The sequence below is a fragment of the Aythya fuligula genome, chromosome 10 (genome assembly GCF_009819795.1).
Source record: "Aythya fuligula isolate bAytFul2 chromosome 10, bAytFul2.pri, whole genome shotgun sequence".
NCBI classification, from domain to species: Eukaryota; Metazoa; Chordata; class Aves; order Anseriformes; family Anatidae; genus Aythya; species Aythya fuligula.
Window position 1 is genome coordinate 16125610 of NC_045568.1, and position 12852 is coordinate 16138461.

Consider the following 12852-nt stretch of genomic DNA (forward strand, 5'->3'; position numbering starts at 1 on the left):
AACCAGATTTCATTGTATTTATACATCATGGTTGGACTGGCTTTCAGCTGCTTCTCCTAATTCTATATTTTCAAGTCATGATCTGGGGGTTCCTCAGCATGCCACTGAGGCAGACAAGGAGAAACGTGTCTGCCTATTGAGTGCGCACTGGTTGTCCAGGCATAGGGGGAGCACGAAGCCTGCAGCGTGAAGCCCCCATATTAGTGTTATGGCCTGACAGCTGTAAAAGTAAAGGATAGAAGGCATGAATTCAGGAATTTGTCTGTAGACATATCATCAGCTTAAAATATTTTTTTTCCCTTACTGTTCCAATCGGGTACTCCTACTAACAGTTTGAATCCAATGTTGTCAAGAAGTGAAGGACTCTCAGATAGATGCAAATTACACGGGATTTTTCCTGAGTATTTTTTTTCCAAGATAAACAAATGTGCCTGTCTTCCCAGTGAGCTGACTGCTACCTCTGAGGTTCAGCAGAATGTGTCCAGCTGATACCTGTGCCTGCTCCTTCCCATTAGCTCTGTTCATGCCCTTTCCTACCAGCTTCTCCTGCTTCCAAGTTTGCAGTAGATAAAGGCCTTTCCTTTGAGGACAAAAATCCACCTTTCTGTCCACAAAGATGCAGATGCATTCCCCAGCACCGTTTGCAATGGGAGCTGCTCCTCTCCCCTCTGGTTTGATGTTTTGGGCCTTGAGAATAGATGAATAGATTTGTAGATTAACTCCAGAGGTGCATATAATGTTTTTTTTTTTTTTTTTTTTTTTTCTTTTAACTTTTTTTTTTTAATTTTATTTTAGTGGCTAGGGAATATGGGAAGAATGCAAATGAGTGAATGCTGTCTTTGATCCGTGTTGCTCCTGAGCATAATCTGCTAACCTGGCAGGAGCCAGGCATGAGTGGAATTGCTGCCCCAATGTAGGAAGGAACTTCAGCCGCTTTGCAAGCAGTTGCTCTCAGTTTGCTTGTTGGCTTGGGGAAAACAAGTGGCTGAGAAAGCCCCATCCCAGTACAGGACAGGGGAGCTGGCTGCACTGTGGGGCTGATCACCTGCTGCTCACATTATGAGACTTCTTTTAAGCAGGGGTAACCTGAAATTGAGCTTTTCCACCCACATCTGAAAAATGAGCAATGGAGCCTTTACCCTGAAAACGGCATGAGTGTGGCATCTCCTTCTCTCCGAGGGACGGGCTGAGTGTCTGAGCAAGGATCAACCTCCAGGAGCCAACCCTGAGGTGAGACACCAAGCTGCTGGCTGGGTGGGGGGCAGGCATTCGCTTCGATAAAATGGGGCCTGTCCCTCAGCACAGAAGGTGTCGGAGTCTTCTGAGGGCATGTATTTAAAATACAGGTGGAAGGGCTGGGCAAGGCTGTTGAAGAGGGAAGGGTGATTTTGACTGTGTTAGAATTGCACAGTAAAACTTGTAATAACCAGCAAAATATAAAGGTTTGAAGAGTGAGTGTTTCTCTGTACTACTGAATAATTGTACTATTAAATAAGATGATGCCTGGCTGTATGATGTGCACATTCTGTAAAACACGCATGTGTTTTGCTCTGCAGGACACTGGGAAGTGGTTTTTGCTCTGAGGTCTGGATTGACCATGTCTCCTCCACTCCCCTCGGACCTGGGCTACATCCCCCCCGATGGAGGATGGGGCTGGGCAGTGGTGTTCGGGGCCTCCATCTCGGTTGGGTTTGCATACACCTTTCCTAAAGCTTTCACAATCTACTTTAAAGAGCTTCAGGCTGTTTACAGCATCTCCTACAGCCAGATTGCCTGGATAACTTCCATCATGTGTGCTACCACCTACGGAGGAGGTAAGTGAAGCAAGACCTCATCTTTCTTTGTATCAGAGGAGGTCAGAGCTCCACACCAAAAGGGGAGGAGAGAACATATTTCTTTGAGAAAGTTCTTGGAAAGATCTAACCTGAAAATTGGCTTTCTGTTTTCTGATGTTGTGCATTGGCAAAACAGAGAAAACCAGCACTGCTGGATATTTTATCGATAACATATACGATGTCATCAGTTTTTGTTATTTCATCAGAAATCTTGATGTGTTTGCCTTGGAGCTTGGCCACAGGGGAATTATTTTAAACCTAGACAGTTATTTCAGCATATTCAGCATTACAGCTTTTGTCCTGCTCCTCTTCTTGGCTTTCTTTTTGAAATAAAAAAAACATGTTTCTGGCACTCATTGTTGTACGGATGATATTGGAAGCTTGAAACCTAAAACTCAGCTGGTGAACAGGCATAGCATACATGCACGTAGATGTTGAGTTAGTATGTAAATGTGTCTTTAAATATTACCTAATTCTGTTGCCAAATTTTTGCTGTGAATTTTTAAGGGACAAAGTTTTAGATTTCTGTCTGGAGAATCTCTCTGAAAGGACAAATGTGTTCCCTGGTCACTTCAGGTTAAATTGTTCACTGAGTGCTTGTCCCTTGGCGGCAAACATCGCTGTTATGCAAAGCTCCAAGGAAGGTGTTGCTTGTCCTCGTAATGAAATCACTGAGTGGATGTTCTCAGAGAGATGCTTGCCTTAGATACTGATGCCAGGTATCATCCTGCCACTTTGATCTCAGCAGCCGGTGTGTATCTTGCTATTAATGGTTAGTAGATTACCGTCTTGTTTTTAGGTTGCTGGTGCTTTGTGAGGTGCAGCTGACAGGAGTTACTGCCTGGCCCTTAGCAGAGCCTTCATTCTTAGCTTGTGTTGCAAGGGTTTAATGTAAAAGGATTAACACCAAGAACATAAGATAGCCACACCAGCGCACACCCAGCACCTCAGTAACTCAGGAAGGAGCTCTGCATAGTGATAAAAAAAGCTGCTGTGTGAAATGGCCTCAGAGGCAGTGAGAAGGCTTCACCAGGGCCTTGGGACTACAGTCTCAGAAGGATGGAAGCTCGCTTCCAGGGCTATTAAATCAGCAGGTCTAATGAGCATGTATTTTCCTTTGAAACAATGAGTGCATATTCTGTAACCACTGTGTCTGTTGTGGTTTCATGTCAGCAGAGTAAAATGAAACGCCGAACAAAAGGCTGGAAAGGTTCATGTTAGGGATTCAGGCTGTGCATGGCTGCTACAGGCCTGATTTCCTCGGGATGGCTGCTCAGTGCCTTCTGAGATCTGGATGTCTGAAACTGAACACCTTTAGGGATGTCTCAGACCAAATGACATTTTTGTCTCCCCCTCCCCATTCTCTGAGCTATCTTCAACAACCTGATGAAGATGCAGGGGAGAATAAAGCATAGGGACTGGAGTGAGTGATCCTGATGGGGGAAGCAGCCGCTACAGCATAAAACTTGAGGTTTTCATCTTGATCTTCAAATACTGATGCTTTTGACACCCTATTGCTGCAGAGCTATCACTAGAAGCTGCAGCCACATGCACAAGTTCCTGATGTTTCCAGATGTCAGAGGTAACAGCAGGGAGATGTCAGCATTAGCAAGGAAATACAAGACGTTGTCCTGACTGGCAGAATCAAGATGACTTCTCCTTTTCAGCATTATATTTGCCATCACGCAGCCTTCAGGTTAAGAACTCACTGCTGATGGGGGGTCTTACGGTACCTCTCCTGGCATTTTCATAGGCACTAGGCCTGTGCTGACTGCCATAAGGGCAATTTTCCTTGATAGGGCTCTGTCTTATGGTGCAGTAGTTGTTGCTTTGAGCCTCTCTTAGTTTTAAAATCACTGTAGCATCTGGGTTTTAAAAATGAACTACCAAAATAATATATATTGGGAAAAAAAAGAAAGTCTCGCGAAAAATGTCTGTATAAAGATTATAGACTTTTCTAGAATTAAGGAAGGTCAATTATCTACTCTGTTCTTGCAAATGATTAATAATTCTAAACATTTTCTCATCATGTTCTCATCTTTCAGAAGTTGTTTCCTGTAAATGGTGTTGACATCTCCATAGATCTGACAGCAGCATCATGCTTAATTATCGTAGAGGAGGGAATGGTAATAATAACAGATTTAGTAGTTTCATCTCAGAAAATAAATATCTTTGAATGCATAAGTAATTGAATACTCAATTTGATCTTCCTTTCACACACCAGCATAAATCTAGAGTGATCCTGCAGCATCCAGTGAAGCTGTACCCCTTGTTTGAGGGAGGAGGAAAACACCAGCAAGACTGGCCAGGGAGGTTGAGGGTACCCAGGGGATGCCTTCAGGGGGAATTATGCCTTCAAACCACAACTTTAGTTTTACAATGTTCAGAAATGCTACAGCTAGCTATATACCAAGTAGTAGTGTAGGGGAGTGTAAGTTTCTTAGCACTAGAGCAATTAAAAAAAAAAAAAAAAAAAGAAAGCTTCAAAAAATGTTGGATATTCCTTCTGGGTGAAATTTTGTCTGCACTGAAGTCCATAGGCACTTTGCCATCACCTTTAGTGGAGCCAGGATTTCACTTGTCAGCTGAAAATTTTGATTTGCTAATCCATAGTGCTAGAAGCCTGGAAAATTTCAGCCCCAAGCATGATATTTAGGAAAGGAGGCTGAGAAGTGAATGAAATTTTAGAAATGAATTGCATGTCTGTAAACACTTGGTTTCCCAAAGGTCTCTGGGATTGTTAAGTGATGGAGTGTCCTATAAATATGACCCAAGTAATGAGTGCATCTGTGAAGCCTGCCTTACAAGGAGTCATGCCTGTGGCAACTGGGGGGCTCTTGGGAAGGTTGGTCTGCAAAGCCAGGATTACAGCAAGCTTGAGTAAACACTGTGCTTGGACCAAAAGTCTCCTCTCTTTGATCTCATAGGGCAGAATGGACATACAGTGTCAAAAGTTCAACAAGCTCCTAGAGAACAATCTGTGTAAGACCTTGAAAGTTAATACTAAAGCATCGTGCTCGATCTGCTGGACAACGGTCAGCCAGAAGGGCAAAGAAACAGGGGAAATGCAGGCTCAGGAGCGCTGCTGAGTTTACCTACAGAAATACTGCGTGTTGCATCACCCTGTGCTAAGGGCACAGAGGGCTGATGCATTGCAGGGATGTTGTACACAGCTGCCCACACTACCTGGTGCATGAATAATCCTTTCCATTGATTCTATTTCTTGTTTCCATACCAAAGTATTCAACTGAAATGTAGCAGGATCAGGCTGGGTGTCCTCCGCCCCACGCAGAGGAGCTGTTTATGTGCACAATGGCTGCAGGATTTACCCTGTAGTCTTGCTTCCCCCTGCTCCCTTGCAGTGTCTGTCAGCCTCAGGGGTGATGAGAGCTGTGTGGTCACAGTGAGCCTGGCTTCTGCTGGCTGCATCCTTGTCCTTGAAGCAAGCCAAAAGTGCCCTACTTCTGTGTAGCCAAGGGGTTGCAGCTCTCAGGGCACTGCAGTCCCAGAGGGAGGTTTATTGGGGGAATCCATGGAAGAACAGGAACCATCAAGCAGTTGCAGACACTCATCACAACAATTTTCTATGCTGGAACAACAACAAAACACAACACAAACTTCCATCTGCCTCTTTGGGACAGTTTTTCTGCAGGTTTAACTGACTCCAAGGCCTTGAATACTTGGGTAAGGGCGGGTTAACTCTGGGGGGAAAATACCTTTGTTATGTAATGGCTCAGAGTTCTATGACCTGCAAACAATGGTGTTCAGAGACTACCTGCAGACCAGTGTGATGTCCCCCTGTGCTGAGGAGCTCCTGGCCCTCAATTCACACTTGGGCACCACTGCACAGTGCCAGCTTTCTGCTCTTTCAAAGAGGGAGCTGCTCTTCTTGGTGCCCCTGTAAAATCTCTCATCTCCCAGACATCAGGAGAGTTTAATGAGATCTGAAGCTCTCCACCTTGTTGAAGTGTTACTTGCCCTTCTGTCCTATTGCTAAAGACCCAAGCGTTTATTTGTAGCAAGACAGCCTTGGAGGTGGGCTGGGAGTACCGGTGGTCTTCTGGCCCCAGCTATGCCACAGATACTTAGGGAGAGTTGCAGGTGGGAGTGCAGAGGATCCTGCTGCACACCATGTCCTTCAGTGAATTCCCCATTGCTTTCGGTACAAATGAGAGTGACGTGCTGCTCTGGGTAAAGTGTAATTGCACCTCCAACATGACCTTCCACCCCAGCTGTTTGTTTGCCTGTGTTTGTGTGCACAATTTGAAATGCCACCCGCTTGGCTTTTAGTGATGTTTGAGAAAAACATGGTATCTCTGCTAATTTTTGGCCATTCAGGGCTTGGCGTAGCCAGACATCTGCCATTCAAGTTAATAGCTGAACTCTCTGTGTGTCTTCGGGTCCTTCAGCTCTGTTGTTTTTCCCTTCCTATGCAGTCATTTTCCAAATATAACAGAGCAAGGCCCTACTGGGATTAAGATGTAAATGAGATGAAGATGCAATAGCAAAGGAATAATTTGCTTTAATTCCCAAGTGAAAACATTCCAATTATTAGATTTAAATTAATTGTAGCCATCTTCTTACCAACACAACTGTTCCTGTTTGGGCTACTGATTAAACCCCTGCAACAGGGGAAAAGGAGAAGAAGTGGTGCTGCTGCTGGCTTTGTGTTTTGGTCTCAGGGAAACCAGCACTTCCAGCAGCGGTGCTTCATGTACCTGGCTGGCTAGATGGCGCGATGCAGAGCTGGAGCCATTCAAGGGTTTCACTGCTGTTTGAATTCCTCTGCCTGCCTGGCCTCTGCAGTGCTATTAATACCACAGCTTAGCCAAAAAACAAGTTTGACGTTTCATAACTTTCTGTTTTGACCTCCCTTGGCCCCCTTGTAAAACATCACCAGGTGCAAAATGGAGGCACGAGGCTCTGCCAGCTGCCTCGGCAGCTTCCAGCAGCACAGAAATCCCTCATCCCCACATGGTGTCACCCCACTGCTGGGTGCAGGGACGCCTGGGGCTGGGGACTGTGCCCACAGACAGACAAACATCTCATGCCATCCCAGAGAGGCTGCCTGGGATTCAAAGGTGTCCTCAAAATAGCCATAGCCAAGGGACAGGGACAGGCCACGGTGCTTCTGCATCCCTACCTGGGAACCACTGGGCAGAGCGAGGTTCCCTTTAATTAATACCTTGAGCATGACAATACTAGCAGTAAATCCCTGAATGCTGGAGGTCTGGTGGCTAAACTTTGAGGAATGTGTTGTGTCAGCCCAGTGGTGAGCAGAGGCCAGTCAGTCTGAGCTTACCTGGGAGGAAAGCACTCGTCTGTCCTCAGGCTTGAATTTTGTCACTGCATCTGGGTGGGGCTGAGAGCAGAGAATTTTGCTGAATTCAAACCTTTTCCTAAATATTAATCTATATTAGTATGGACTGATCCCTTAGAAAAAATAATATTATTATGAAAATAAATGCATGTGGCTATTTTTAAAGGGCTGGGCTATTTCTTTCTGAAGACAAATTGCAAAAGTACCAGTATTGCATCCTGGGTCACTGAGCAGGGCCCTTAGGTTTTGTGGACAAAACTGCATATAATCTCATTCATAAATTGAGAGGTAATTTCAGCCTCAGTCATGGATTGGACTTTGCTGCTGATACATTTTATGAGAAAATAGAAAATGAGAAAATATTTTGAGAAACAGCCACACTGTGGCAATGGGTACCGCAGACATTTGGAAGAAGTGCCATTACATCTTTAGCTGCTCACTTTACCCAATGCTGTTGTGATGCAGCAGAGCTAGGGACAGATATTTTTTTTTCTTTTTCTTAATGTGGAAACAATTTGTAAAGCCTTTAATTGACTTTCAAAGGCTCAGTGAAGGAAAAACACTGTTGGGGTTACAGAGCTGTAGCTCCTACCTTCAGCTGCAATAAAATGCTGTGTGTAGAAGGATTCAGATAAAATTCTTTCCTAATACCAAAGTGGCCCACCGAGAATAAAAATAAATGCTTTCCATTCTCAGGGGAGTCCAGGTTTTTTTTTTTTTTCCCTTTTTTATTATTATTTATTGTTGGTAAAAGGAAATCACTCAGACTGTCAAGACTCGTCACTTCTATTTTTGTCTTTTTATTTTTGTGTGCTTACATTTTAAAGAATCTTATTTATCAAGCCTTAGGCTTCAATAAATGAAGGATATTTGCTTATAAAAATCCAGATGTAAAGTATCTATGGGGACTGCCATGGAAAGCTTTGCAAGGAGTGGAAGATGGACCCTTCTGAGAGCAGGTTCAGCCTCTGACACATCCCCAGCCCCTTTCCCCATTTGCTCCTCTTCTTGCCCCAGGAGCTTAGTGCTGGGGAAACAATAGCAGCCACTTATTTACATGGAGGGTTGTGATAGGGAAATGAGTTTGTTGAAAAGGTATTTTGCAATTTTAATGAATTTTCTTGCTGCTTGCCAACAAATTAAAAATCCTGCCCTCCAGGAAGCATCTGATTGCCATGGATGGGTGAGTGGAGCCCGGCCCTGGGGGCTGTGCTCTTTCCCACAGGAGGGGCACACACATAAGCAGCTGCCCCACATCTCCCCACATTACTAGCAAGTCCTTTTTGACCTAGCGAGCCCAGGATTTCTGCTGTCAGGCTTTTTCTTGGAAGAAACTCTCCCTCTGCCCTCAGATGGTCATGTTCTGCTTGTGAGCATCTCATCAGAGCAGCAACACCTGTGCAGATGGTTTTCAGGTGTCTTTAGAAATCATTTGTCCTCCCAATAACTCCTGCTGCAACTGGTTTCCTCCTCCCGTTTGGTGTTTGCAACCAATTTGTGTTAATGTTTACCCAGAGGGTGACGTGCCAGTGCTTGCTGCAGAGGAAATGCCTTAAATTACATCAAATTTAATGTTTCTGCAGAAGGAAACTCTCCCATTTGCAGTGTTGTACCTGATCCTGCGTCCCTCTGCTCCAGGGGTTTCCCATCAGCACATAGCGCAGTGCTAAGGATGTGCCTTTCTTCTGTCTTGGGTGTGGTGGTTTATATGTGCTCACATGTTTTCATTTTTGGCAGAAGACAGAAACCAGCCACTAAAACTTGATTAGAAAAACTCCAGGAATCCCAAACCCTCTTTAGGAAAACAGGAGAAAACCATCCTGTCCCATTCGCTGTTGCCTTATTCAGCTGCAGACAGGGATTTTCATGCTGGGGAGACTTCCATCGTGCCCTGCAATGGCAGAATTTGTATTTTCAGGGCTGCATTGTAAAAGCTTGCTGTAAGGGTGTCTGCAGCTCATAAAGTGACTCTGCGCTGCACCAGGACAAAATTCGCCAGCTCATCGTGCTGTGGCCCTGCACCCATGAGTCAAGGTCTCCTGCTCTTTTTAAGTTTACTCAGTTTTATAGGAAGGAAGAAATAGTAGTAATAAAACATCTTATGGATGTGCTGTAAAGAGGTCTTTAAAGCTGTAGATTAACTGCACCGGGCAAATTACTGAGCAAGGCACCGATTCCTTCCCCCTCTCTGTTATTGCCTAATTGCCTATGGATAAAAATGGGAATTCTGGTAACTCGGGCTGTTTGGGGAGCATTGGAGGGTGGATGGAAATAGGGAGGAAAGGAGACCTTTCTTGCTTCATTACAGATTGGTGTGTTTGCACCTGAACCCAAAGGGGTAACTATTAAAATCTTGTTATTTCGGATATAGCAGTTTATGGTGCTGAAGTGAGACGGAGCACCACATGGGATCAGCGAGCTCCGTCTCTCCATGTCCTTGGGGAAGCCCAGGCAGGCACACAAATCTGCCCAAATCATAGCCCAGCCCTCGTGGTGGCAGGGTGTGATGCTCGCCTGCCATATCCATCTGAATTTGCACAGAATTGGGACTGAGAAGACTTGTGGATGGATTCCTTTTAGACCCGCTGTTACTTGAGGCAGGAGGAGACAAGGTGGAGCAAGACACGAGGCTGGCAGCAAAGCTGCAACTTTCTAGCAAGAACAAACAGTTCTAGTGTTTCCCCAAAAAGACTTCAGCGGAAAAAGTGGAAAATACAGTGAATAAGGGAGAGCAGACAGTGACTGCACATCTGACCAAATCTGCTGTGATGTAGTTGTATGAGTACAGGACAGCAGGAGGGAAGAGAGCTGGTAGAAACAGGAAAAAATCCTAATTTCCGTTTAAATGACTGCGGATATTTAATTAACCCCAGTGCCCCAGTGGGCTGGTTGTGTGCCAGTGCTTGGTGTTGTAGGGTGGTGAGGGAAAAAAAAAAAAAAAGTGGAAAAAGGGAAAAGCAGGTAAACCCAGAGGGGGCTTGGTCTGCTGGTTGTGTGGGGCGGGTCCCATGTGGGGCTGTCCTGCGTGGGGCGGTGCAGAATCGCCCTCCCCGAGGGGCTCAGTGCCACGATCCCACAGGTGGGTGCTGCTGTGTGGGGCTGCGGGGACCCACACGTGGCTGGGGCTGTCCTGGGGGGATGTCCTGGGGTGGTGGGTGGGGGCTGCACCAGGTTGGAGCCGGCGTTTTTAATCATAGCCACGTCCACGGGGTGTTTCCAGCGCTGTCCGCCCCAGTGGCACTGCTGATGTTCTTCGCGATAACGGCGACGCTGCAGAGGGGGACACTAAAAATTAATCAACAGCCCGAAGCGTGGGGGCGATGCTGTGGTCACAGCCTGGGGCAGCGCTGCCGGCACTGACGCTGCCCGTTTGCACTTTTATTTTGCAGGGCTTCCCGAGGAGCGCTGGGCTCGCGTCCCCCGGCCATGCCGTCCCCTGCTAACGCAGGGCCAGCCCCCGGCCCCCCGGATGGTGGCTGGGGCTGGGTGGTGGTTTTTGGTGCTTTCATTTCTATCGGCTTTGCCTACGCCTTCCCCAAAGGCATAGCCATCTTCTTCAAAGAGATCCAGGGTTTCTTTGACACGTCCTATAGCGAGATCGCGTGGGTCTCCTCCATCATGCTGGCCACCACGTATGGCGCAGGTGAGTAAGCCTGCCCCAGCTGCTGGGGTGGGTTTGCTGCACAGCAGAAATAAGTCAGAAATCTCCTTTCCGGGGCAGCGTACAGGGAAGGCGACGGTGTCCTTCTGAGCTGCTTTATCAGCAGGTTTATCTTCTGATCCTGTTTCCAACTTCGTTCAGGGAAACGTGTCCAGATGCAGAGCGCAGATGAACTAAGGGGTGTTTTTGGAAGTAAACTGGTGCCAGCTGGGATTTTCAAATCAGCCTGGTGCTTACAAAAAGTTTCATTTTCCGTACCTTTTGGGCATTTGGGGACTCCCAGTGCCTTCAGAAATGTGATCTGTGACCAGCTCGCTGCTGACATCCCCGAAATTTCCAGCTGGGTTTGCGGCACCTTTGTTGTCTTTCAAAATAGGATCCACTTCAATGCAATGGGCATGGAACCACGTGCAAGCCTCTATAAAGGCACACAGCATCCTCAGCAGCAGAGGCTGAGCTGTGCAGCATGCACCAGCACTGCGCCCTGGGCTGCCTCTGGGGCTTCTGCTTCTTGGGCATCATTTCAGCAGCCTCCTGGCTGCTCTCCTGCCTTCAGAACTCCCAGCAGAGCATGGCTGTGGGCTGCCTGCTGTCCAGAAGTCAGATAACCTCTTAAAATTTCCATGGGCATCAGTGAAACAGCCTGGAGAGCAGGCTGGTGTCAAACAGCTGGGTCTGGGGCGCAGCCAAGGGTGAGCATGGAGTAGAGCATTAGCTGAAGCAGCTGCTGGTTTGTTGTGGCAGGCTGTAATTACAGCAATGAAATCACCAGGGTCAATCATTCTTATCACTTGTAAAGCAGTGCATATAACTTTGTTCTTTTTTAAAATCATTTTGATAGCACAGTAATGACTCAATGAAAAGCACAGTCTGCCTTTGATTAAATCTGCAAGTGCAGGTAGACAGGAACCGTGCTCTGTAATTGCAGGAAACTTCATCAATATTTGTCCTGGCTCTTAAATAAATTCTGAAAATATTCTTTGTTTCTAAAAAGAGATTTTTGATTTCCTTAGTAATGCACTGTAGTTTTCTCTAGAGAGAGTCGGTAATGAAAGTAATGATGCTTTGTACTGTAAAGGTTTGCAAAGTGGAGGAGATTCTTGAATCAGACCCTATTGTGATCCACTCAGTGCGAAGACATGGTCCCAATGACAGTAGCTGGGCTGAGTTCCCATCCAAGAACCCACAACTGCAGCAGCAGTTCAGAAAGGCAAATCCCCTGCCAGAGTCAGTGCTGCTCTCCCAGGACACCTCAACAGGATGCTGAGCCCAAGCTGAGGCTCTGGCATACATTGCCATTGGAGCTTGTTATTAAATGCAGAGAAAACCGTTTTTGCTTCAGCCCTGACAATATAAATAAGCAGCCAGCAGTGAAAAGCAAGCAGTCAGGCTCCGTATGGGCTGAGCGGGAGCTGATGGCAAGTGGATTACTGGGGAATGGGGGACAGAGAGGAACACTGCTGTGGGAGGCAGGCAAAAAGAGTGCCACTCATTTAGGTATTACTTAAGCCCTGCTTTATAGAGCTGGGGTACATTTCAGCCCGATTAGCTGGTTTCAGTTTGGGTTTGCTGTGATGTGGAACGCTTCGGAGGCAGTCAGGGAGGGGAAAAAGGAGCAGCAGCCAGCCCATGCCTGTGGTGTGTTCAGTGGCCTACAGCGGAGGGCCTGGGAAGCTGCATGGTTTAGAAGTCAAAGAGAGATGACTAATTTCTGGTACAAAAAGGATGTGAATGTGTGGAGGCTGCTGTAAATTTTGTGGCTGGTACTGAAATTGCACAAAGTCTGGGGTAGGTGTTACCTGGGGCTCAAGGCACCATGGTGACGACCTCGGGATTTCAACCTGCTTGCAGTGGCCGCCTCTTGGTGTGGTCACCATCACCCAGAGTGATGCCATGGGAAGCCCTGCTCTGCTGCAGGGCGGGGGGAGCTCCTGATGGAGCATCCCCCAAATAATATCCTCTCTGCAGACCACCATGTGCCAGAGCAGTCTGCCAGCTCTGCTGGCACCGCCAGCTCGCTCGGCTCCTCTGCCCCA

At 46.7% G+C, this 12852-nt stretch overlaps 1 protein-coding gene across 1 annotated transcript in view; it reads left to right on the plus strand.

The window, feature by feature from the left end:
* The first annotated feature begins 1597 nt into the window (after window positions 1–1597).
* LOC116493186 (monocarboxylate transporter 2-like) overlaps window positions 1598–12852 on the plus strand; it is a 30545-nt gene continuing 19290 nt past the window's right edge. Inside the window, exon 1 of the mRNA XM_032194349.1 lies at window positions 1598–1814. Within this exon, the coding sequence (XP_032050240.1) occupies window positions 1598–1814 (217 nt within the window). The remainder of the gene's footprint in view (window positions 1815–12852) is intronic.